At 40.2% G+C, this 26,249-nt stretch overlaps 3 protein-coding genes across 3 annotated transcripts in view; 2 read left to right on the top strand and 1 right to left on the bottom strand.

Moving 5' to 3' along the window:
• Positions 1-3,149, top strand: part of TMEFF1 (transmembrane protein with EGF like and two follistatin like domains 1) — a 110,315-nt gene extending 107,166 nt beyond the window's left edge. The window contains exons 9-10 of the mRNA XM_056483253.1: positions 97-255; positions 1,926-3,149. Coding sequence (XP_056339228.1) covers positions 97-255; positions 1,926-2,010 — 244 coding nt within the window. The 3' untranslated portion in view covers positions 2,011-3,149. The remainder of the gene's footprint in view (positions 1-96; positions 256-1,925) is intronic.
• Positions 3,150-3,275: 126 nt separating this feature from the next.
• On the top strand, positions 3,276-18,326 carry CAVIN4 (caveolae associated protein 4). Its single transcript, XM_056483250.1, has 2 exons — positions 3,276-4,078; positions 16,028-18,326. The coding sequence occupies exons 1-2, from the start codon at positions 3,668-3,670 to the stop codon at positions 16,685-16,687; spliced, it is 1,071 nt and encodes a 356-aa protein (XP_056339225.1). The 5' UTR covers positions 3,276-3,667; the 3' UTR covers positions 16,688-18,326.
• A 1,545-nt stretch (positions 18,327-19,871) lies between these two features.
• LOC130248987 (dynein axonemal heavy chain 5-like) overlaps positions 19,872-26,249 on the bottom strand; it is a 140,209-nt gene continuing 133,831 nt past the window's right edge. The window contains exons 70-71 of the mRNA XM_056483249.1: positions 22,065-22,286; positions 19,872-20,788 (exon numbers count right to left, since the gene is read on the bottom strand). Coding sequence (XP_056339224.1) covers positions 20,570-20,788; positions 22,065-22,286 — 441 coding nt within the window. The 3' untranslated portion in view covers positions 19,872-20,569. The remainder of the gene's footprint in view (positions 20,789-22,064; positions 22,287-26,249) is intronic.

Below are 26,249 nucleotides of genomic sequence, written 5' to 3'. Positions count from 1 at the left end.
TCAGCTGGAGTCACCTTGGATTTCTCATTTCATCTGCAAAAGGACCGGGGTGCTGTCAAATTACAGATTCCATGAAATATTCCTTTTCTTTTTCAGGTGTGAATCAGGATATACTGGGCAGCACTGTGAAAAGACAGACTTTAGTATTCTTTATGTTGTCCCAAGTAGACAAAAGCTTACTCATGTCCTCATTGCAGCAATAATTGGAGCTGTACAGATTGCCATTATAGTTGCAATTGTCATGTGCATAACCAGGTAGGTAAAGACAAAAACAGTGGAAAATTAGACATTGTATGGATATAATTTTTCTGTATTCAATTATAAGATGCCCAATATTTTATTTGCTTAATACCCACTTAAAAGCTACCTAATGACTGAAGCAGGATGATTTATGCAACCTCCTATCTGCCCCTTTGTTCCTTTGGTGACAAAAGACAGATTTGAATCTGTCAGATTTGATTTTGTTTGAATTCAGAAACCATCAGTAACCACTCTGAATTTCCAGACTAAATACACAGCAGTCTTGAGGCAAATCCAAGAGTTAAGCTACTGTGCTAGAACTTCACTGGACTTATTGAAGCATTGCTGAAATTTTGTGGAAGCTATGATCCCCAGCTACCACCCAGAGAGGCTGACAAGATGCTGTTCCCTGTGGTACCACTGTAAATGGTGTTACACACAGAAAGAAATATCCCTTACACCATATACATTTTCTGAAAATCAATGTGCAACTTACTCCCATTATTAGACACTCACCATAAGAACCAGTTTTGTGGAACCTAAAGACACACAGAGGTCAGAATTCTGGGGTGTCTCAAATTCTCACCCTGTGTAAAAACTGGGATGAGAGCCATGGGTTCTTTTTGATGACAATGCATTCAGTTCTAGGACTTGAAGCAAACAGCACTGAGGTCTCTGAGATAGATTAAGGATGACTTAGTTACCTTATAGGTGGATGAAGTGTTTAAGTCTTACACTTAGGCAACCGTGCCACAGTTTGACTTTTCCTCCTCGAGCTGTCCTTCACTTTTTCAGCTCCACTTACATTGGGCCATAAAACTTTCTGCTACTGCATTTGTTCATGGCTTCCAAAACTCAGTGATGTAGAGGGACACCCTGTGAATGAACAGTACAGGCCTTTTTCCCTGTATCCCTTGTAAAGTTCAACCTAACAGACACTAGCACATGTATAAAACACCACCTGCACCTGTAAAAGAGTTACTTGGCTCCTGCAATTGATGTCATTCCCCTGTTCACTCAACATCCTGCTGGCCAAAGCAGTGGTGTGGAAGGCTATGGTTCAGCTCCTCTCTCAGCCTCTGTGTGACCATGCCCCAGCTCTCAGTCTCTCTTGCTGCATCCCAGCAGGACTGCTCCATCATTCATTGCCTGGCTGAGTAAGTGCCATTCCATTCAGGATTGCTGGCTCTTGTGAACCCTTTTAGTTGTGTGTCTGGCCCCAAGAAAAGGATCCCCAGAGTCACCCCACAGAGAGACCTGGGTGGGCTCTGTCTCATGGGCTGCTGTGAGCAGCAAGGCACCTGGAGGTCCAGCACTTCAAAAGGCTGATTGATCCAGCCTCACCATCCACTGGGTTTTAAATATGAAATATGTATACAGTAAAGCTAAGGCAACCATTCCCCATGGAATGTGTTTGCTGGATCAAGGCTGAAGGGTGTAGCACTGCTGGTTGCAGTCTCAAGGTCAAGCAGGGCTCCCTTCTGAACAATCTGGGGTCCTACAGACATTCCCAGCTCACAGTCCAGTACTGAACAGCAGGAACATCCCACTTGTCAGCACAGATCATAGACTCCTTGCTATTGTTACTCACAGAAAATTAAGTCAATGCATGATTGCTAGGCTCAATTATATGTGGCATATATAAAATCAGCCCTCCTTTCCTATTTCTCTCTTTTGTTTAACAGAAAATGCCCCAAAAACAATAGAGGACGTCGGCAGAAGCAAAACCTAGGCCATTTTACTTCAGATACATCATCCAGAATGGTTTAACTTAGTGCTTTTTATACCTACATTGACCATGTGATGTACATTTTTATTATATCTTTTTTTAAAGAATGGAAATATTTATTTCAGAGGCCTTATTTTTGAACATTTTTAGTGTAACAATGTTGGTCTGTATTCTGAAAGCATCAGCTCTAACAGCTATGGACTGTTTTAGTATCTTTACTTTTATGTTTTTGAATACAGTAGTTCATTTTCTGTATCTGTATCACATGGTTATATAATAGACTTGTGCTTTATCCATGGAATGTAATATTTTTGGGAACACAGATTTATTCCAATAATGGTTGTAGACTTAAAAAAACCCCAACAAACCAACAAAATAAGTCCACATTAACTAACAAACAAGGCATGAACTAAAGGTAAAAATGTTTACAGCTTACTTTTCTTATGAGGAACTAGAAAACACTGTGTTTAAATACCGTAGATATTTAAATGTTTTTGGAAGTTAGTAACTGATTTTTTAGACACTGCCTATCGCATGAACTGTGAAGCTGTGTGCTGTGTGTAGTTGTAACATATTTATAAAATGTGTGGGCTGGGTCTAAGCACTGCCATCTTCATAAATAATTCCAACAATTTATTTTTAAAGACGAAAATTATAAATTTCATAATTTGGGAAGTTACCTGGTAGAACAGATGGCACAGGTCCAAAAGAAGTAGGTCTTAGTAGATTTAGGTATTGTAAAAATTGGTGTTGAATAATTGAACACAAATAATTGGAATAAAGCCTACTTGATCACTGTTAAAACTGTTTTAATACTTCTTAAACTTTTTTAAAGAAAATACATGTTTTAACACCTACAATACAGATTGTATAGTGTTTGTGACTAAAATAAAAAAAAATAAAAGTGAATGAATTACTAGTGCTCTTGTATAGAGTATTTTCAAGAGCTAAAGAAGTCCATCCAAATTAGTCTGCTGGTCATAGTTATATTAATAGACTGTTAGTTGTCGTTTGAAAGATCCCAAGATAAAGTGTGAATAGGATGTGGTCAGCTGTTTTAACATGTAGTGTAGGCTTTCAGAATTTTGCATGTAGGATTTAATAATTTGTTCAATAAAAAAAAAATGCTTTCAACATTTTGAACTGGAAAAGCATGTCACAATACAGCGTTTTCACTATATTGCCTCTGGTTTAGTGTGTTTATTTGTTACCCCACGGGGCAATTGCAGCAAGTTGAAGATCTGAAGTTGTTTTGCTGGAAAAGAAACAACCGTGCTAATTTTCCTGACCGCTATTTGAATTCCCTCAGAGGAAAGCACTCCAGTAACATGAAAACAAAAGTAGATCTTTAAAAATATGCAAGTTTGCTTTCCTGCTTAATTAGCAAGTTACTTAACTTTCCTGGATTAACACTAATAACTTCATCGGTACAGAAGCGTGACCCTTTAAACGTATGTTCCTTTCCAGATATTGCTTCCTAATTTTAGGGGTTTCATGTTGCTGAAGGTATCTGAGCAATCATGTGTGGATATTTTGTAGTCAGAAGTATTTGACCAAGCTCCAGGAGCAGCGTTTCACGCCCTACTTTGAGCATCGCCGGAGCCAGCTGTCGCCCTGGCTCCCTGCAGCAGCGCCAGAATCGTTCTGGCAGGATCGCCGAACCTTCGCCTCCCTCCAACCTGGCTGAAGGCTGGCAACATGGATCGCCGCGAAACCCCCTCGGAGGCCGACAAAACGCACCAAAACCGCCTCTCCAGCGTCATCGAGGAGGAAGAGGAGCAAGATGCAGCTTACACCATTGTGACGGTCCTGGACAAAGTGGCCAACATTGTTGACAGCGTGCAGGCGAGCCAGAAGAGGATAGAGGAGAAGCATAGGGAGATGGAAAATGCCATCAAGACCATACAGATTGACATTTTAAAGCTTGCCCAGGCTCACGGCAACACAGGCTTCACGGTGAACAAGTTACTGCAGAAAACCCGCAAAGTCAGCTCCACCATGAAGGAGGTGCGGGCGCGCGTGGAGAGGCAGAGCACCAGCGTGAGGAAGGTGGAGGCAAAACAACAAGAGATGCTGAGAAAAAACAAGTTCCGGGTGGTGATCTATCAGGTAACCCTGAACCTAATTCCTTGTGGTACTGTCACTTTGCCACCCCTTTGGTGATGTCTGGTAGGTGCTGGTTAACGAAGCAAAAGGCGCGGGAGTTATTTTATGCTTTCTTTAACACTGGTCTGTGCTCCCCAATGCCTTTCAGCATGAACCCACTGGCAGCAGCACACAGGGTCTATTATTAGTGTGGGTAGTTTCTGAGCCAGTCGTCTAAGATTAACTGCAGATCAGCAAGGACTATTTGCTGCCTGTCTGAAAGGTAATATGAGGCAGCCCCTGTAAATCTTGTCATACAAACCATGCCTGACATTCATCTCTGTTATTTTTTTTCACCGTATTAGGTAGAAATGCAAATAGCAGAAGTGTTTTCAGGCTCCCTGAAATGCAGAATTTCTTCTAATGCTAATTTCAAAACACGGCTTATTTAACTTGCAGCATTGCCCAGGCTTTCATACTGCTAGCAAATTGGGACTTTATTCATTGTCTCAGTGGATAGCAGTATATGTACAAACTAAAGCTTAGACCCACAAATCCTTCATAACAACAAATACTCCCTTGCATGCTTTACCTTGGAAATGGTTTAAAATAGCACTGTTCTTTCAAACACAGTTGGCAAGGGAATCATACAGTTTCTTTCACTGACCTTATTCTACGATGTTCATTGTAGATTAAAATAATTGCATTTGAAGAGAAGTTTCATGAAACAGCATGGTCTCACTTGCATCCATACAAACAGTGCAGGCAGTTCTGGGGTGTTGTCAATGAGTGCTATGAAACACATTTGCCTAATGGTCTGATCCTGCCTTTGCTGGTGCTTCCCAGCTTCCCAGGTCAGTAGAAAGTAAGTGTTTGATCTTTTGCCAGAAGTATAGTTGCTCCTTTTTTAGCAGCAAGACACCAAAGCTTCTTTCAAATGAGTTGCATTCTTCATTGGGCGTTCTTGAAAATACCACCCCTCTTGAGTAACACAATGCACCCCATCACTCAGCTTTACAGCCTGGTCTTGCATCTGTTTGTACATAAATAACTTCATTTGCAATGAATGGAGCTGTGTGTTTCAATGAGTTTATTCACCACCAGGTACAGCTGACAAATTCTTCATAACCTAGCTTTCTTAAATAGTTCATTTTCCACTACTGGGGAAAAGTAGCTGAAAAAAAAGAGAAAAGGCTGGAGGTAGGGAATATTACCTCTTTAATGTTATGTTAGTACCATATACAGTCAAATTGTGCCTCCCAGATTTTTTGACTGAATGACTTACTACAATTGTTCAGTAGAGAGTATAGGCCAAATCTGTTCTATTATTACCATTATTGCAAGCTGCATCATCATCATGGAATAGAAAACAGGCACTTTCACTCTTTGCTTGCAAATAATTTCCCAGCTAAAGGTAATAAATCTCTGTGACTCCCCTGGTTAATGGCATAATGCCATTTCATTGATGGGCCTTTACCATAATGACTGCAGCAGAATCAATGCTTTGAAAATATTTTTTCTTAAAACAGTATCCATTACATGATGTAAATTTTTCTGCTAGCAAGATATGAGCTGTGGTTTATTTAAAAATATAGTAAAATACGGTCAAAATGGATTTACACACAGGTGTAAAGAACAGCTATTTTTATTTTCAGTTATTTCACACAAAAGGTGGCTCTCCCAATGTGTGCTTTCTCTAAGAACCACCTTCAGTAGGAGTTTATGATCTCTCTGCTGGTTTTGCTGGACAAGAATGACCTGCACCCTGCTCTGTATGTTTAATTCTTAGGTGGTACTTTCCAGGAAGGGAAACAGCATTTTTTGTTGTCTTTCTGAATCCCTACAGTGGTTTAGAAGTGGCAATGAGAATATGAATGATGCCATTCTTAACTTCTATTCCTTCTGTAAGGTAGATTGAATAACTTTTTCCCACTTTCACAGAGGAGAGGCAGACACATGGATCCCTCTAAGATCCACCATTTAACACTATTCTGGAGAGGGATAACTGCAGCACTGCATGAAACCTGGAACAGCCTAGGTAGGCAAGAGTGCACTGAAACTTCAAGGCACAGCTATACTCACAAAGGTCTCTTTCACACCAGTGCAGTGATTTTCACACTGCTGGTTTACACCAGGGCAGGCACACTGCTGCAGTGCCAAGACCTGAATGACTGGAGCTTGGCTGGGATGAGTGGGAGGCTGTTAATAGCTACAGAACCAGCGTACTCCCTGTGCTATACGTTACAAATGGATATAACCAAGTTGTTTACTCTGTGGCTGTGACTGACAGCTCTTCTGTAGTGAGGCTTTTTCTGATGAACTATTTGGGGCATTGTGATGGGGCCAATGACCCATGTGTTGCTGGCATGGAATCTTTGCACGGGTGAGCACATGTGGGTTTTAGGTTTAACTTTTGCAAGAACATCAGGGTATGAAGAAAAAGGAAACACCAATTAAATACTAAAGATTTTCTTTCAAGTGGATAGCTTTGATCTTATCACTGATGGAGGGAGTAGGCAGGTTGAAAAGGATCATTGGCTGAAGGAGATTGTCCCAAGAGATCTCAGCAATGATGAAAAGAGTTGGCGATATCCTCACATTAAAAAAAGACAAAGTGATCATCCTTTAGCAGAACGATTAGGGAATTGAGAGAATTCATTTTTAGAAGGCCTTGTGGTTGAGGAAAAGATTTGGTAGCAGGCAGCTCTCCTCCCTAGGCTGACTTCATGATTAAAAATGCCAGGTTACTTCAGACTTTCTAGTGGAGTCTTTGACCCTGGAGTGCTATGTGCCCTGAGACTATGGTAGGGAATAAAAAGGATGATGTAGGTTGTACAGGTCACTGCTCACTTCTGTTCAGGTTAGTCTGAATAACCAGCTGTAAGAGCTATCATTTCTCTGAAGTCAAAGAGCATTTAACAGTTTAAATCATTCTCACTAAATTATTCAGAAATTAAAGGAGATATATTTTTTACCCTGGATGAACTTGTTTCATTTGCTTTTCTGCATGTTCTGCAAGTCCCTGTTTAAATGGAACTGTACAGGCACCAGAAAGTCCATGTTACTGTTACTGGGCTTTTGTCTATTATTATTTCACATAAGCACCATAAATGAGTAACTACTTCCTATGAAGGGACAAGTGCATTTGTTTCACTCACTGCTGTCTGACATTTAAAATTAGTGGATGTGTCAAATACCAAGTAAGATTATGGCTTGACTGACCTACACAGTAGGGTTACAATGGATTTGTTTGCCCTGAGGTTCTCTACTACACACACAGGGAGAGGCTCAGAGGAGCAGCCTTGTGTATGCTGCTGGTATTATGCATAAATAAGTTAAAATGTGTCTTCCCTTGCCCATTGACATTCTGTGGTTATTATGACTAGGACAGTCAGAATGGTGAGATCATGATGGGGATAATAATCTGGAAACCTGAGGTGGAAGCACCTTCATCTGAAGTGGAGTAGAAATTAGGGTGTCAGGAGCTCAGGAGGTTGCCATTAATTTGGTACCATTTGGGCATAAGAATGGCAGGCTCAAAAATGGCCCTGAGGAACAAAATCCTTAGTAGAGTGGAGTTAAAGAGCTCACCCAGAGCAGACTGTGCTAGGTGGCTCGTATTTCATAATTTTTCTGTTTTGCAGAAACATAGGAGGTCTTATCCTTCCTCATATGTATGTACCTGGTATCTTACCTCATAACAGATAATCTGGAAAAACAACAGGTGGCAGTGCATTGTGTTGAAATGTGAAGTGAAGCTTGCAATGGGCTTCTGATAGTGTGTTTCTAAGGCTGCCTTTGTCAGCTGTGGAATATCTTCCTTGAAAATCCTGGTACAGAAAAGGTGTGAAACATGCTCAAAATTAGAAGCTGTCAGTTCATAGAAAGAAATATAGACAAGAAACCAAATTACTTTTACATTTGAAATAATGATAATTTTAGTGTACATGGTGCTAATTCCTGTACTTTTAGCTCTGATCTGAAATCATAAATGGATCAAAAATGTCCATAAATGGACATCTCCAGTTCTGGAGACAACAGGGTCTGGACAAAACTGCCTTTGAGAACTCATGGGAAGAGAAGAAACCTAAATTGTTATTAAAGTGTAGCTTGAAAACTTAATGGGAAAAAAACTGGTGTGAATTGACTGACTACCTCTGACAGCAGAACACTGGCCTCAGCAGTCCAGCGACACAGGGCCTTTGTTGGAGTCTTGTGGCAGAAACCTTATAAATATTTTTACAGCTGGGATAGGTAATTGCCTTGCTGAGAAAACAGAGAATAAAATAAAGCTAATGATTGTGTCAGAGTGTCACGAGAGCCCTTTGTTTGCATTGTTGAGCCCAGTGCTCCTGTTCAAAGTGCAGAGCTGGCCCCGTGCTGTGCAGCAGCCACTCAGGGAGAAGCTATCAACAGCTAAAGAAAAACTGTTTCTAGTGACATGTTTGCAAGGAATGAGGAGAAAGAAAAAGCTAAAGAAAATATTTTAAAAACCCAGATATTGGGCTGCTTCTGTGTTCTTAAAATGAAATAGTTTGCATATTTCACAGGACTTTGCTCATACCAGAGTCCAAACTGGACTCAACACCATTGGATCTGGTGCCCCCGGACCCATTCCTTTGGGATGATCCTCACAAGGGGACAGGCTGTCCTCAGAGCTGCCATTGATTTTTCTCCCCCTGTTAGCAGTGAGTGGTGGAAACAGCTGATCTTAGTTTACATTTGCACTGGATGCAGCTGTTCAGGGCATCCCTTGGGGCTGCCCTGCAGGTCAGCACAGGAGCACAGTTACAACATGAGTCTCCTGTGTTGTGCCTCTTCTCCATGGTCCAAGGGGCTGCTCCAGGAATTGTCACCAGGAACTGTGGCTGGCTGCTGTGGATGCATAGAATCACTTAGATTGGAAAATTCCTCTTGAGATCATCAAATGCAGCTGTTCAGCAAAACCCTTCATTCAGGAACAGGCTTGACTGGGACATGCAGTTGGGATTCATATTCTGAACACTACTGAATCTTGCAATTATTCACTTAGTACAGAAAAAAAGTTAATCAAAACACCACAGGAATGGAGATGAGGAATATGTGAAGTCACAAACAGGAGGTTTAGGATTTGGACAGGACTCATCTTGCCAGGCAAAAATTAGACATCAATAACACAGATGTTTGTGTATTTGGTCTGTATATTCCTTTCAAGTAAGTGGGGAGAAGTGTGTGGAACCTGATTCTCCCAACCTGTTGTAGATGCCTACTTCTGTCTGTTGTAGACACCTACTTAAGTTCCTACTTAATAAGTATCTGCACTCCCCATGTAGTTAAAACATTGTCCACGAATGAGTTCATATGGAGATACATTTGCTTGGGCAGACAAGTTCAGCAGCTCCTGAAAACTGGCTTTCACTTGTCCTTGAGAACTCTTCCCTGATCTAGCTGACTTGTAGGAGCAGTCACCAAGTGATGAATGAATGAATTAAAACATTATTAAGTATTTTTTTTTTTGTCTTATCACCTCTTGTGACCCTTCACTTACAAGGGGCTTCCAGAAAACTTGGAAATGAGGAATTTCACCAGTTTGATTCAAGCCTGGAAACTGACCTGCAGAGCTATTCCCTGGTCTAGTTCCATAAAGCAATAGCAGAGCAGAGAAAGTGAGAAGCTTTTGTTTTCCCCTGAAGCTGCAGTCGTCCTTTTTATGCAGCATGTGGTAGCCTGGAGCCAAGGTTTCTCCACTGATGTGGTGTAACTGGGAACTGGCTGCTCATTGCACTGCTGCAAGCCACAGACAATGATAATGGCAGAACGAGATGAGTTCCTTTGTAGTCACTGGATGCTGGTGGCTGAATTAATGAATTCTGTCAGAATTTAAATAAAAGGGATGTGTATTAGGCTTCACAAAAGAGAAATGCGGGGACTTGACTCTTCTGACCAGGCTGGTTTTCCATTGTGTAAAAATAATTCTAAATGCAGCAACCACACTTAGCCATAGTCTTATGTGCTGAAGTGTTTACCTGATAAAATTTCTTAGGTGGCTTTTTAAAATAATCCTGCTTCTCTCTCACCTGAGAAGTTTTTTGGCCTGCTGTCAGAGATTCTGAAATGACATATTTGCAGAAGAAATGAGGGGATCACTTGAGATTTATAAAGCTTCACTCTTAACTGTTAGAATATCAGCAAAAATACTGAATGATTTGTAATTGGTTATTCATCAGTGGTTTCATGTTGATTTAGAGCACAGTTTCAAGGAGGTGTTTTATTGATTTACCTCGGTTACCAGTCTGAATAACAAATCGTTCGTCCAACATGAAATTTCTAAGATTTGTTTAGAACATTGTGGCAATGCAGTTTCCTGCCCATAAGCTGCCCATCGCCAGTTGTCATAGACACAGCAGCAGTGCCAGAGCCAGCACTGGGTAGCTTTTGACCATTTTGCTGCTTCGTGCTCTGCTTCAAAATTGTGATCACCAGTCAGTCCCATCTGTGCTTATGTTAATCATCACCTGCACTTTCCATGTCATACACCCCAAGGCTGAAAGATCATTTGCTGTGACCTTTTCCCTGTGCAGCACAATGACTCCAGCTTATGGAGTTTCATCAGTCTTTCCTCCCTACTCATTCTATGAGCAGTTTCTTTAGGACCATTCTAAGTCTTGATTTTATATATACAATACATAATTATATGTGTATATGTGTGTGTGTATGTGTGTGTGTGTGTGTGTGTGTGTGTGTGTGCATGTGTGTGTGCTATTTTAGATATGTAGAAATTAATTATTTAGTCATTCTGATTTTCTAAGGAGTTTTTTAAAAAGCTTTGTTCTGCTTAAGTGTTGATTGAAATTAGGTAATAGTTTAGAGCTGATAACTGTCACCTTTATTAAAGCTGTTTAGAGTTACATTTTTAAGCTATTTGGAAAGAGAACACAAAACCAGTTTATAGCATTTCTAGCAAATACTTATATGTAATACAGTGTATTACCCTTTTTTCTCTCTGCCAACTTTGACAGTCTGAGTTTTGAAATACAAAGCTTTGAACATATATACCAAAAACCAGGAAAGTACAAGGGATGTAAAGCTATTGAATTGGCTACATTCATTAAAATTCCCTCATATTCCATTATTTTTTCATTTCAAGTGACATAAAATAATCACTGAAATTATAATTTTAAATGTTCTTGTACTTAAATAAAGCCTAAGCATCATTTTACAGTGACATTATTTCGCTGCTTCGCTTAGCAAATCAAGCGAGCTCTAAATGAAATACACACATTTTCTTAAGGAAAATAAAAAGTACTGCTGCTATTAATTATTGATCCCATCTGTGCTCCCAATGAGTGGAAATTTAGCTAATAAGTTTTTGAGGGAATCTTTTCACAGCGCTTTTTTCTTTTCCCAGCCTCACAGTCCTTGCTGAAGGCACGACGTTCTTGCAGCCGCCCCCTTTGGCTCCCTAGTGCAGCTGTAAGTGAAGGCTGCTTTTAGAGCCAACCTGATCTTTGCCAGGACACCACGGCTGCAAAATACCTGAGACACTGCTAAGCAATTTGCTCTGCCATTTTCCCCTTTCTCTTCCCAGAGAAGAGGAGAGCCTGACTGTGCAGGCAGGGTTATCAAGCAGGCACATTCTGAAACAGCCTCTTTTCCCCTGTGCATTTCAATTATCTGAGCATTGCCACCTTGAGAGCCTCATAGGGTTGATCAGAGGCATTGCCACATTTAAGATTATTTACCTACTAGTTTTAAGGTTTCAGTGAGGTGGAAAAGTCAGCACATTTCCCTTTGTGTGGTTGAGGAGCAGGTGCATTAGCCCTCCCTCATAAATGCTTTACTATAGCCTATGGGAAAAAAGGCTACTGCTTTTATCTCTTCCTTGTGGTTAGAAGATGCCTGCAGTGCCTGCAAACTGGTCACTGTTCCCTCCCATGGGTGCTGAGCAGCCAGAATTTTGGCAGCTGATGGAAAGTTTGAAGAGCAAAAGGAGGGTTTGAAAGACGAAGTCTGTGTCCTCTTGAAAATTTTCTAATTGTGAATGAAATTGAAATGAGAGCAGGGGGTGAAAATGTTAGTGATGGAGTCAGACTCTGTTATGTTTTAATATTCTCTGCCCCTGGAGCCATCTGTTCAAATCAATGCCATGCTGGCCTTCTTCATCAAAGCCAAGGGTTACTTTTATGTTTACTTTGCATTCAGCCTTAAGAACTCAAAACTCTTTGGCTAGGCATATTTGAGAGATTACTCAAAAAATAGGAAAAAACCATGTTCAGGTCTAAGATGCTTTCTTAGCAAACTTGCTATGCCAGAGGCTTCACCAGCCACTCCTGAATTGTGCAATTGTTCTGCCATGGTATTATACCTTTATGTTTTGTCTGTTAAAGTTTTTCCTTGAGCAGTGAATCTAACTGCCCTGCAACTACAACTGCAAAGGTCTCCAGGATTTTCCATTACCATTCAACCAATGCTTTGAGTCCCTCCTTTGCTACCACAAAACCTGAAATCTTTCTCCTTTCAGGCTTCATGTCCTTCCAGACACATGCCATTTCCAGTCTCAACACACCATAAAATCTGACTCTTTCTCCCCTCTCTCCTCCTACACCCATCCATAACACACAACCCCTCTTCTCAGCACCCTTGTCTCCTGACAACGTTCAGATTTACAAGCAAGGTACCTGAGCCATGACATGTTTGTTTGGAACAGATGTCAGCTTGTGGGAGACAGACAGAATGACTCAAAACACAGACAGCTTCACAGAAGAGCACTTGCTTCTTAGAACCCAGCTCCATTCTCAAATTGGTAGAAAATCCCTGAATGTTTCTGTGTTAGTGGAGGGGCCATGTAAGGGTAAGAAGGTGGGAGATACATAATATGAGCATTGTACAAATCGAAGTCAACTTCCAAATCAACCACTTATATGACAGATTTGTCAACTTTTTTCCTTGTAAGAGAAGGAAAAAATCTTGTTCTTTTAGAAAGATCTCTTTCCAGTGTGTTGAGTGGTGGTTAGTCTTTCAGGAGATTGTGGCCTGTGAGCGATTATGGCCAACAAAGACACCAGGACTGTGAGAAGCCTCTGCAGGTGCTCCTTCTAGGAGGAGCCATGAAAGGGAAAGGGAATGCTCAGCTTCCACAGATTTGTTTTCTGATTCTGGCCTGTGCATCTCATTTTAGATCTCCCTTACGTCCCATGAGAGGTGGTGATGGGTAGAAATTCTTCCTAGTAAAATGCTTAAGCAGATTTTTAACAAAAAGCTTGAAGGCATCAACATCTATGGCTCAATTCCCTTCTCCCTCTCCCCAAAGGTTGGACTGCCCAGTCCTGCAATTCCCAGTCCCATCTGCTTTATAGACATGGAGAAAACCCTTACCCAATTTAGGGCTCTGTTCTTTGCTGCTAAAGCCAGTAGGTGTTTGGTCTTTTGGTTTTAGTGAGATTATAAAGGAGCTGGTAACTATATGCCTTGACTCTCTCTGTTTCCCACCTGGTAATAAAACTTCTTGTTCCTGCCTTAGGAAGGATGAGCTACTTTCTTCTTTCCGCCCCCCAGACATCTAGTGATAAGAAGAAATGAGTTTGGAGCAGGAGAGAGAGAAACTAAGCAGATGAAAAAGCTCACCTACTGAGCCTAAATCACTGAATTTTTATGCCAAAGCCTTCCTAACTTGCTAGACAGGCTCACTAATACTTTCCACTTCAGTAACATCCAGAAATCTTGAGGAGAGATAGAAACTCACACTAATGTTTTGCCTTGCTACATTTGATTCTGCAAGATGTGTGCAGGGACCAAGGAAAAAAAGAAAATCAAAGATTTGGCAAAGTTCATGCTGAGAGTCTGTAGGAGAATGAAAATGTTTGTCAGGATCTGAAGTTCTAGTTTCTGTGTCTCATCTACAAGAGCTTCATGTCACATGTTCTTGTTCATAACTTTTGATTCTAATATGTGTGTAGAAAAGATAAATGCTCTCTCCTGTAGCTAACAGACTAAAGGTAAATATAATAAAAATCTGGCAACTGACAAAAAGTACAAACAAATTCTTCTAAAGGAAGAAAACTTAAATATTGTAGAGAAAATAGTGTCTCTGCCTTCCTTTCTTTTAAAAAGAAATCTTCATATGAAAGGTATATTCTTCTCCCATATTGTATTCATCTCTGTATGTACTGAGATTTCAGAATATTCACTCTGGAAATATTTTTGTTACCATTTCAGCTGAAGGAGTGGGGTATAATTTAAAAATGTTGAGGAATTACTATCCAGCTGTGTTTTAGTTAATTTCCAAAAAAAAATAGCTTGTGTTTATATGTAGAATTCTTTATATAATTAATGTTAATTGCACATGTTAATGAAGATTATTAGCAAAGCATTGTCATTCTATTCCTGCTGATTTTGACAGATGAGTTGAACAACATTCTGCTGTAATCAATGTAACATAATTTGTCCCTATATTTTCTAAGCATTAACAACTATTTTACTAGAGGGTTTTTATTGAAGCTAAGGCATGATGAGAGACTCTTAAGTGGGCTTTATCTGTCAAATAGCTCAATGTATGTTATTTTATGTACTGTTAGCATGCAGTAAAATAACATGACTCACTACTAATGAGTCATCCTGAAAAATGACAAACATCTTTTTGGCTGGAAAGAAGTTCACAGCAAAATATTCAGTTAGCCTTACTTGCTATTCATGGGTTCACAGCTTAATATCTCTCCTATCATCTACATTAGGATGATAATACTCAGAGTAGAGTCCTGACACTGCCATGCCCCAGAAATGAGCTGAAGTGGTTGGTACTAATGGGGAACAGCTTAGAAAAGTGTCATACAGCTGTTGTACCCCAAAAAGCTGCTCCTCCTGGGAGAAGAGCACAGGCACATGCATGCAAAAAGCTGGTAGGGAAGAAAAGCGTGGCATTGTCCATCTCATACCCCTCCTACAAGTTACAGTTTTTCTTCTCTGTATACACTGACTTCTTCTTTTTTCTTGGATGTCCTTAACCACTAGCTCATTCTTTGTAAATTTTTTGTTTACTGTGGACAGTTTTTGGAAGTCTTCCATGTTTTTGAGCTTTCAGCCTCTAGCAATTTTTCTTTGGAGAGGCTGCATGAATTCCTAGGGGTAAGATATCTAGAATAGTCACCATTTCCAAGCATGATGCTGATATACATTAGATGTGTCACATAAATATGTAATTCTGCAAGCTCAAACAGGCCACCAAACTCACCACAGGAGACAGAGGTGCTTGCTCAGGAATATCATACATTTCCAGATGGAACAAATCAAGTTCACCTCAGTGATGGTACAGGTGCTGAATGAATTGTGTGTTTACCAAATAACATCTCCCTCCTTTACTGATTTGTCCCCTTGTGCAGCCAGCACATGTAAGTTAATATGTTGGGGTCCATTCCCTTCTGGGCAGCAACAGCAGTGTTTGCTGAGTTCCAAACAGTCAAAAATGCACAGTTGTCTTGATAATAGTAGTAGAATGAAGATACTCATATCACTGAGGCATCTGCTTGGACAGTGTATAGCTGACACAAATCCAAGAGCTTTTCTTGTCTACAGTGACTGCTTTTATTGGTGAGGAATAATGGATCTAGGTCCAATCCAAAGAAGCAGATAAGCTAAAAAAAGAAAAATAAAAAAAAAAATAAAAAAGAAGAGAGATCCTAGACAGGTCTGCTCTGAAAACCATTAGAGGCCAGGACTCGTAAGACCATTTAGAACCATTGCATTAATTAATTTCAGGTAGAATGACAGTGAAAAGAAATCTTTAATCAGGCATATTCTTTAGAGAACTCAGCAAAGATTTCTTTTGCCATTTGTGTTATGCATAGATTGAGTATGATGGTACAAGACTACCTTACTTTGTTACAGTATTATATTTCAGTTAGCACTAATTAACTGCAAGCCAACAACAAAAAAAATGCATGAACCACCATCTTTTGGAAACACACTTGCTGGAACATGACTCTCTGCTTTTATTCACAGGAGGAAACCGAGTGTCCTTCATCTCTCTCTGTAATCAAAGAGATGACAGCGGGTGAAACTATAGAGGATGATTTCTTCCCACCTGATGATCTGTCTTCTGATGAAGAATATTATATTGAAGAAAGCAAAGCAACCAAGTTCAAGAAATCAGGCATGAGGCGCATTGATGACATCAAAAAGGCATTTTCAAGGGAAAATATCCAAAAGACAAGACAAAATTTTGGCAAGAAGGTAAACAGGCTTCAAACTAGGATAGTGACCCCTGAGAGGAGAGAGAGGATCAGGCAGTCAGGAGAGAGACTGAGACAATCTGGGATGAGAATCAAGAAATCCATTTCACAAGCTGCTCCGACAAAGGAGACATTCAAGATCTATAAAAAAAATAAAGAACGAACAGGAGCCGAAGGTCAGGAGGGGATCCAGGAAGGCAGTGTACACATCGCCTCTGAGCTCCCAGCAGCAGAGCCCTTCACCGAAGAAATCTCTTACACAGAAGTGATCACTAAGGTAAAGAAAGACAAGAATAGTGCAACAAAAGGTGCTTCCCAGCCAACTGAAATCGGGGTGACTCTCCCAGAAGTCGTCCTTAAGCAGGAAAGGAAAGAAGGAGGAGGAGGTGATGATGACGTCCCTTTGCTAGACTTAAAGCAATCAGTATAAGGAGTCAATGAGCACACACCATACTGTCCTCACTGAGCAAGAGAGAGCACAGTATGTACCCACCCAGCTTCAGCAAAAGGTGTGAATTTGTGTTATAGCACAAACCGTGTTGGTGTTGTTCTGCCATGCACACAGATGTCTGTAGTGTTGTCTTCCTGACGAAAGTCAAGCCATGCAAACTGAAGGAAGGGGCTCCCCTCTGTCTCGGCGTGTGCCGATAGCCATCGCTAACCCAAATGGAACTCGCACTGTCAAAGGGAGACGGGAATCTGCTGCATTCCCAAGACTCATTCAGCAGTCACTTTACAGCCTAATCACTCTCATCGTTTTGTACAGCAGTATAAAATATATTTCCATTATCTTATACTGACTCATCTAATCAGAACACAATAACAAAGCTATTACTTCATATTAGCAAAAGGAAAAACCATGGCAAATGTTGTTTAGCTGTACAAATAGTCACTTAAGGCCCTCACAGAAAAAGCAGGAAGAGCATATTCCTGCTTTAACCCATGGTATGAAAAAATATGGCAGGAATTCTAGGGTTTTTGAGTAAATTGTGTTTTTTCTTAGTGGTAAAGAGAAATTCCTGAAATTATTACAGGCTATTTCCAGACTTCTGGAATAGGAAGGTTCATTGTAAGTAAGCACTGAGTTTTGAGCATTTATGGAGTATGAATAAAAAAGAAGACACGCTAAATATGGAATAGCAGGAGGAAAAGGGAAGGAGGCATCATATCCATGTTTTGGAAAGATGAGATTATGAGAAAGGCAATGATATGAAGCAGTAAAAGCGGAATAAGATGAATTCGTAAGTTCTGGATAAATGGAGAGAAAAAATAGAATATTATAACCACAGTTTCCTTGAGATCTTTTAGGAAACTATTACTCTTTACAGAGGATCATAGGGTTTATAAGCATAACTGACCAGACAAGGGAATTCTTTTGTTCTCCTCTCTGTGTGTTTTTTCCAAGCTTCACTGCAATTAAAATCTATTCTACAAAGTCACAGATGTACAGGGCCAATCCATAACCCAATTTTTTTTTCCATCATCATCATTATTGACCAGTCACAGCCTCAGGGATTATGAGACAGACACCCTTTGGACTATGGAATGCTGATTATTTGCAACTCTCAGGAGCTAGTGCCCTGACATCAGATATGTTTGTAAACATGACTGCTACACTGACATGGGGTGCAGGACTGTATTGCTCTCTTCATTCTTAAATGGAGTTGCCTTCAAAGCACTTATCTAAAGCAATGTTAGTCATGACTATCTGTGTGAAACTTGTACAATATTGCCAAAAGCTGTATGATTGTATTTAATATCTCGGGTTCATTTTAACAGAAGAGCATAACTTGGTTATCTATATACATTGTTTGAAGACTTCCAGCTAATTGTTAATCTATCATTCAAATATAATTAGTTTGATTTCAAGTATTCTGCCTGCCAGTTCTTTCATTTAGATTGGTGTACATCCCACTTGAAGTGAAACAGCTTTAGCAATAGTAGCTATGGAACACTGGTTGGGGAAGGTTAATGTTTTGCTATATCCATGACATTTCAAATCAAATTAATATTGTCAGATTGGGAGCAGAAACTCCACTGAGTGGAAGGGCAGGACAGAGCAAGAGATGGAGGCAGGGAAAGGAACACATTTCTTTTAATAGTAAATTGTTCACTCTACTATAATCACATACAAAAAGGAAAGAGTGTTTTGCTTGTAGGCTACACTGAAGGTTTTGTTTGGTGTTCTTCATTAGTCATAAGAAGCCTTTTTGGAGCAAAGTCATTTCATGTTCTTCAGTTCTGCATAAAACTGTAGCTATCTTCAGTGAAATACTGTATGATTTTTCTGGGTCTTCGGTAATAAGGCCTGTATTCTGTTCTGCAAGATTTGGCATTTTCCTAAACTGATAAACAGGGTTTAGTTATTGAAATGAAAATGTTGATGTTCAATTAAGCTATTTCTTTGCAATTTTATGCAGCAGAACACTATGTGCTAGAACATCATTGCCTATAGATGTTCTTCATATAGCATTTGATTTTCTCATTTTTCTTGACAAAGAAAAGTGATGCAGTTTCCATGGAGCATATCATGAAGCACCAGGTATAACCTCTATCAAATATATATTTTTAATGTTTACTTCTTGCTTCAATTGGTCAGAGGATGATTTGTTTTATAGCAAGCAGTGAGTTCCTCAGGTGCACGAAGTATTTCAATGCACATTTTTTTTATTTTAAATTGCTATCACTGTTACTGACCTGACTTTTACACGTACCAAGAGATCAAAGTTAAATCACTCCATATCCCCTCATAAAGGGTAGGGGATGGTTTGCAACCTCAATTTGTGTGGAACAGCACAGACCTTTGCTGCTTAAAGTCTCCCCCATCTTTTTCATAATTTCCAAAATCAATGATCAGGAAGCTAAATCCTTCAGCCTTCTCAGAAACAAAATTCTCAATGAAATTGGTTGATGCACAGCTGCACTGTAGGGAGCTCTGGTGTATATTTTTTGAACAGTTGGTTTCACTTGAAAAGATAATCTCGCCGGCACTGTTGCTCCTAGCTCAGTGGAAAAAAGGGACCCTGTCCCTGTCTGCTCTGTTTTCCAAGAAGAAAGCTGGCACTCTGTACTTCCTTGTGGGTGTGGGTGTGAATATCAAACTTCCTCATGGAAAATGAGCCCTGCAATTGCTAACTGCAGAGTAAAACAGACTATGCAAAGGAATGAACTACTGTCTTAGACACTTGCTATATAAAAATTAAAAGTGCTTACAAGGAGAAAAAAAAATATTAACAAAGTCATGACTGCAAATCCTTTCAACAACAATTTATTTTGCTTTGAATTTGTGCTAGTGAAAAAAGCTAAACATATTTTCTACCAATAGCCATCTGTCTATGAAAAGAGAAGTATCAATCATCCTTCAGTTACAGGGTAGACAGAAGTGGTGGTTAACACAAAAATACTTTAACCATTTCAGGTGAAGTATGGCCTGTGTGCCATCTTCTTTTTTTTTTTTTTTTAATATTAAACTGATGCAAAATACAGAACAAAAAACAGTTAAGAGGTTTGAGTTTGCAGGATTCAGGCACTAATGCAAATGAAATGAGTACTTATAGAGCCCAAAATGGTGTTCAGATGTATTTACTCTGAGAAAACTAAAACCTTTATTCCTGCTAATAATGGGGGGTGTCCATACTTCCTTATAAGTGGATACAGGTTTAGAGACTAGTTAATAGGTGCAAAAGGTACTTCTAGTGCAAAGATAAACACTTCTGTTTCTATGACTGTTTACATTAAAAAGTGGCTGTTCAACAAAATGGTCACAGCCATTAGTAAAACCACCCAGCAAGTTTAAAAATGCAAAATCAAAGGAACTGTGCATTGAAATATATACAGATAAACATAAAACTTTACCATGCATTTAATTACCTTGTCATTACAGCTTTAATAATGCTACGGATTATAAGATTTTAACTACAGAGTTGAATTTAAAAATAATTATAGTATGAAAAATTCTTGTATTAGGAAGAATGATAACATCTACAAAAGAACCATCATAAGAGGTCAGAGCAGTTGTCACTATCATAAACACTTCTTTATGTAGTGCTTCCATTATGAGTAAGTTAGTTGATTATATTCTCACCTGCTTTATAAGTTTGCCAAATTTACACCTACAGCTGTTTTCCCTCTGATATTCCCAGGATAAATAAATTCAGTATTTTTGCTGTGAACAGAGTAAGCTGATCTATGTGCAACTAACATAACCTCTATGTATCACCTGCCAATTCCCACCTCCCTTTGACAACAACAACGCAATGCTGGCGGCAGCTGAATCCTCCTTGGTGGTTCTTTCTTTCTCAGCTGTCTGTCCTTACTTCGAACTGCAGAGCAGTGCAACCCCCCTCAAAGTCCAGTGATCAGGATTCTGCACTGTTTTCAGGTGCAGAGAGAAGATGTAGGTCAGGTCTGTTCTCCGAGGCCTTTTGTAGACGGGGCAGGAGTACACGCTGCCGTGCTGCTGCCTCGGGTCGCTCGGCGCTGCCGCGCTGACGGCGTACACGTGGACTACAGGAAGGCTCGTGAACAGCACCTGAGAGGGTCAAAGGTGCACAGGGCTCAGCATTACTAGAGAAGCAGGACAGGGCATCTGAATTCTAAACACTAAGACTAGACTCAGTGATGGCTTCAGCAAAAGCACCAGAACCTCAGCAGAGGTGCATGTGAGAACACAAGTCCTGCACTCGCTATGTTGACACTAACTTTAAGCCTGTGGTAGCTCAGGGACAGCAGCCATCATGAAACCATCAGGAAGGAAAGGAAAGCAGAAAAATAGAAACCTGGAAAACTGCATGCTGTGAAGGTAGATGGAAAAATGTCAGGGTGGTTCTAGGAGGGACAGCAACCATTGTAATTTTTCCCTTCCTTTTCCTCTCACTGTTTTCCACTCTTTCCCCACCTCCCTTATCCTGAATGGCAGGACTGGAGCTACAAAAACCAAGCTGCAGCTAGCAACCCTCCTGGCTACCTCTGCACTGCTAACAGTGGAGCTTCTAAAATCCAAGGTGCTTCTTGGGTGTTTATCCAAACTAGATCCCTTCAGGTCTTCCACCAAGATAAAGTACTCATTGTCAGGGGATCAAACAGACCCAGATCCAAGAGCAACATAGAACCCTGCTGAACACTCCAGAGCACTTGAGTAAATGCCATGTTTGAAGGGGTTTTTTGACAAACCAGGCAACAGAAGTTACAGCTGGTGAGGTTTGGTTCAGTCAGACACAGAAGTGAATTACCTATGGACAGGAATTACCTCAATTCCAATTCCAGGACAGTTAGCACTGGCTTGGAAAAAGTATACCAGTGCAGACAATGACGATTTTTCCTGGACTGTGACTACAGCATCTAATCATTATTCCATAGCTAGATTTTAAATCTGCTTAGTCACATCAGTGAAACATAACTCAATGCATGGATAACTGAGCATAAGCCCAGAACTTCCTCATATTAAAAAACAAACACTAGGGATTTCTAGTCAACCAAACAATGACCTCCATATCAAACCTAGCCCAGGGCTTTGGAAAAGAAAGACTGACTATGGGATACACTATTTTATTCAAACATAACTGTGCTGCTAGGGCCCCTGAAGCCAAGAAGCCCAGCATCTGGTCTGCTCTAGAGCTATGCATCCTAAATTCTCTTTCTGACAGATGTCTTTTTGTTCACTTCTGGTAGGTAAAGAGTCCTCTCCCAGCACCACTAGTGTTGGCTACTCTCTTAAAACCTGCTGTGAAAGCACTGCTGCAGGCTCTCAGCATTCAGGCTCCCAGAGCACATGCATCCTGCCTCAGCTACACTCTCTGGATCCTTACCTTTGGAGCAGACTCCATCAGCCGGCTGTTCCTGCGGTCCCAGCCTGCCCCTTCGAGGAATAGGCCGTGTACGTAAACCCCACCAATGTCAGCAGGAGGAGGGCCAACAACATCTTCCTTCATCATCTTGGTCACTTCACTGTACAAAACAACACTGTCCAGCTCCCACCCTTTGGCTAAATTCATGCGGGTTGTCTCTTGCCTCATGGCTGTCAGGAAACCCTAAGGAAACACAATGGTATATGACAGAGGATTTTTTAAAAAGCCTTGAGTTTAAACCATTTACAACTCTTTTTTTTTCCTATGTAAGCAGCACCAATTGTATTAAAACTCATCCCACAGAATTTCACGTACATGTAAACTAAATTCAGTAGTGTAAATCCAACAGTTTTCTACACTTTCTCAGTACCATGCAGCCATACATAATTGGTGTGCACATGTCGGTGCTAAGCAGCCCCAAGCTAGCTTATTTAACATATCAGAAGTGCCTGTACAACTCACCTCTCATGCCTTTTTTTACAACCAACCAAATGGAGAGAGGCTTATAAGGCTGCCAGATTAATGTGTTTTGAGAGATTCCAAACACAGGTAATTTCTAATTTCTCTAACACTGGCTATATTACTCGTCTTTTCTTATACTAACATTGCAAGGAATGTTTTTCAGTCAACAAATAAGCATTTTACAGAACACAAAGGAAGTACCAGCTGGAATAATGCCATTGAATACTGAAATGCCTCTGACACTTTGCTCAGTGAAGTCTTTATATACTACAATAACATAGTGTTTTAGACAACAGCAAGTTAAACCCAGAGCACTCCAGCAGCACAGACTAAAACTAACTCTGGTCTAGAGAGCTATAACCTCATGCCGTTGGTATAAGCTATCAAAAGACAAGCCAGGTTGAAGATGCTGGTTAGCTTCCCAGATACAGCTGTCCATGGGAAAGGACAGTTCAGTACATGGGGAGTGCCTCAGTCCTTAGAGATGGGAGGGTAGTCTCCTTTGCTGTTCCAGTGGTCATGCTGCAGATGTGCATGTTATTTTACCTTGTGGAAGCCCATTTGTATAGTGAGGAGATGAACAGTAAAACACAAAATTGAGTATGCAAGAGCAATGAAAAGGACACCTAGGAAAGAATAAGTTTCCTGACATATTTCAGAACAGGGAACTAAAGCATCTGGAGACAGAGAAGAGGGGAGAGAGATCCACATGAGGAACACACAAAGGCAGGGATCAGTGAGCCAACAGCATAACTAGGAAGAAATCAGGATGAGAATGAGGGAATTGAATGTGGGAATTGAAAAAGTTTTTTTGTTTCTTTTCAATATTCACAGAGTGGGATGCTCTGTTGAGCTACCATTAGGGCCAAATGAGTGGAAAGAAGTCAGATGTGGGAAAATCAGCAAATTGCCAATGCAGGGGCCAGTCTCTGGCTGATAGGACTGGAGTGCTCCAGGCATTTGGTAGCCATGCAATACTCTTTACGTTATGAGACTGTGAGATGACTTTCACGAACTCAGATGTTTCTGTTAACTTACACTGGTTGTTTCTCATTAACATAATACCAGAGACCCCAGGACAAGTGTTTTAAAGAGGTTTTGTGATAGCACAGATAATGGTAATTGCGTTTGAAGTAGTTGAGATCTCCAGTGTATAGCTGAGGCAGACAGGATTAAAGGCCAAGTTCTTCTATCAGAAATGCCATTAAATGAAAGCAGAATCGTTGCAGTAATTTGTGGAATTTTAATTTGTAGAAATATGCTAGAACCAATAGTTTAAAATATATGAAGTGTTCAGTGCTATAAGGCCCCAGGGGGCTACTGGATCCCAGATAAACTGAAATATTAAAGAAAGAAGAGCCTGAAGAGGACAGAGCCATGACTGTATTAAGGGAATCAGTTCAAAGGCACCATGGAAACACTGGAATAAAAGTAAGCTCCAAGCTGTGAGTTGTCTTCAGGGATAAGGTTTAGATAGCAGATTATTCCTACAGAGATGGCAGGACCTATACACTTTTTGCAGTGGGACTTTTCATGCTTATCTGCTCATTTGAATGAATCCTAGACAGTGTTTGAAGACTGCAGCTGTGAGCTGGAGGCCCAGCTGGGTGCCCCAGAGTGGGTGAATGGCACAACAAAGAGCAAGACAGGACTCAAGTGGCTTGAGGTGCCATGGTACAGCTGAGGATTTGGCTCATCCCAAAATCCTCTGTCAGGGACATAATGAACCACTTGCCATGACATTTGTTTCAATTTCTGGTAATCCTGTCTTTTTTTTTTTTTTTTTTTTTTTTTTTTGGTTTTTTTTTTTTCCCTTTTGGTTTGGTTGGTTTTGGTTGGTTGATTGGTTATGGTTTTGGTATTATTCTTGTATCTGTGTGTTTGCCTTTTCCTGAATTTCTCCCTGTCCAACTCACTGAAAACTGCTAAAGCTTTGCCCCTTTGCCTTTTAACAGCTCATGAGAACTAACTCTGAACCTTCTAGTTACAGAAAAGCAGGCACACATGGAAGCTATGATGAAGTACACAAAAATCAGTTAAGTCTATTGCTCTCAGAATCATATTCTCTCCTTTACCTTACTTTGGAGGTTCCTTGTTTGTCACTTTGCAAATACTGAGCAGATTATGGCAGGTTTGCTAGAACTAAGTGGACACTGAGGAATAGAGGCATTGTACTTCATTTTCTGATTTGTATTCACATTACTTTGGCATCTGAGGGTCGTAGAAGTAGGTTGAGGGTTCATTATGCTGAGTACTACATAACCAGAAAGACAGTTTTTCCCCACAGTGCTTAAAATCTATATATAGGACAAGTGACAGGAACTGGATACAGAGATGCGAACAAGGAAACAATAAAACATTGTCAGCCACTAAATGGAAATTGGGAGGTAGAAATGAGAAATGCATAATGTCAAGTTTTTGATGAAAAAAAATCCAGTAACATCACATTAACTTCCAGGAGGGAAGAAAATTCATGGCATTTCTTGTTTTGTTCACCCCAGTTATCTTGGCCCAATGCAGACACCCATGAGGAATCAGGTTTCTTTCTCATAGAAGTCTGAGCCAGCCCTCATTTGTATCACTAAAAATAAAGATTAACTTCTGTGAAATGACTGAATTTATCCTAGTGCATAAACAGTCCAAGAGAAGGCAGATTCTGGTCCTATATTATTTTTTATTGCCAGAATGCCTCGTTTTCCCAGTGCTATAAATCTACTTTATTGCCTTGTGTTATCCGTGGCATTTATCCATTGACTGTGAAGCAAACAGTGAGATATATGCAAGCAGGCAAATGACTTAGGAGCTGTATTTCATCTCATAAATGAAAGGATTTTTCTGACAACTTCTCAGGTATTACAAACAAGCCATTAGAACTGCAGCACTAACACCTCATCATCTCAGCTTGTTTGAGAAGACAAAAATCAATTTTCTTAATACATGAAATACTGATTTTAAACACAGCAGTATGACTATTAACAAAATAATAGTTAATTAAATAGAAAATTAGTCTTTGTTCAAGTGAATTGCTTTTAGAATGGGCCACTCCTACAGCCTAGGTTACAGAAAATGGTGACTATAACAATAACCATCTGATTCTTAAGCTTGTGATTGTCAGCACAAATAAATTTTTTAATCTCTGCACACAATGTATTTAGGGACTTTAAGAACTAGGGGTTATGAAGTGTGTAATTTTTGTATTTCTAGAGGCTTTCTCATTTACTATGGTCTATTAAATCACAATTTGTTTGGGGACATTTACACTGATTATTTGGCAGCTCTTTTCAGAAATCCAGCTATTTTGTTCCAAAAAAATGTAGGATGACCAGTTTGGGCTGGCAAAATTTCAGAACTGACACAACCCCAGAGCACAAAAAAGCCAGCTGAAACATCCAGTACAAAATCTCCATCAGCTCTTGCTCATCTGTAGTGCAAAAGCAAACACCAACAAAGCCAAAAGCCTGCTAGGGTTCCATCCAGCCCGCTCATTGCAAAAGTTACTTTGAAGTATTTTAGAATGCTGCTATCAGTGTGTTGTTAGCAAACCACGTGTAGGAGAATAATCATTTTATTAGAACTCCCACTCCTCTCCCTCCTCTCCCCTTTGCTCAGGGGTTCTGTGAGCCTCCTTCCATGCTATAAAGTTGTAGGGGCAGACAGCTGACACACACAGGACAGATGATAGAT

The sequence above is a fragment of the Oenanthe melanoleuca genome, chromosome 2, assembly GCF_029582105.1.
Source record: "Oenanthe melanoleuca isolate GR-GAL-2019-014 chromosome 2, OMel1.0, whole genome shotgun sequence".
Classification (NCBI taxonomy): domain Eukaryota; kingdom Metazoa; phylum Chordata; class Aves; order Passeriformes; family Muscicapidae; genus Oenanthe; species Oenanthe melanoleuca.
Note: the sequence above shows the minus strand (reverse complement) of the source record. Positions and strands in the feature narration are given on the sequence as shown.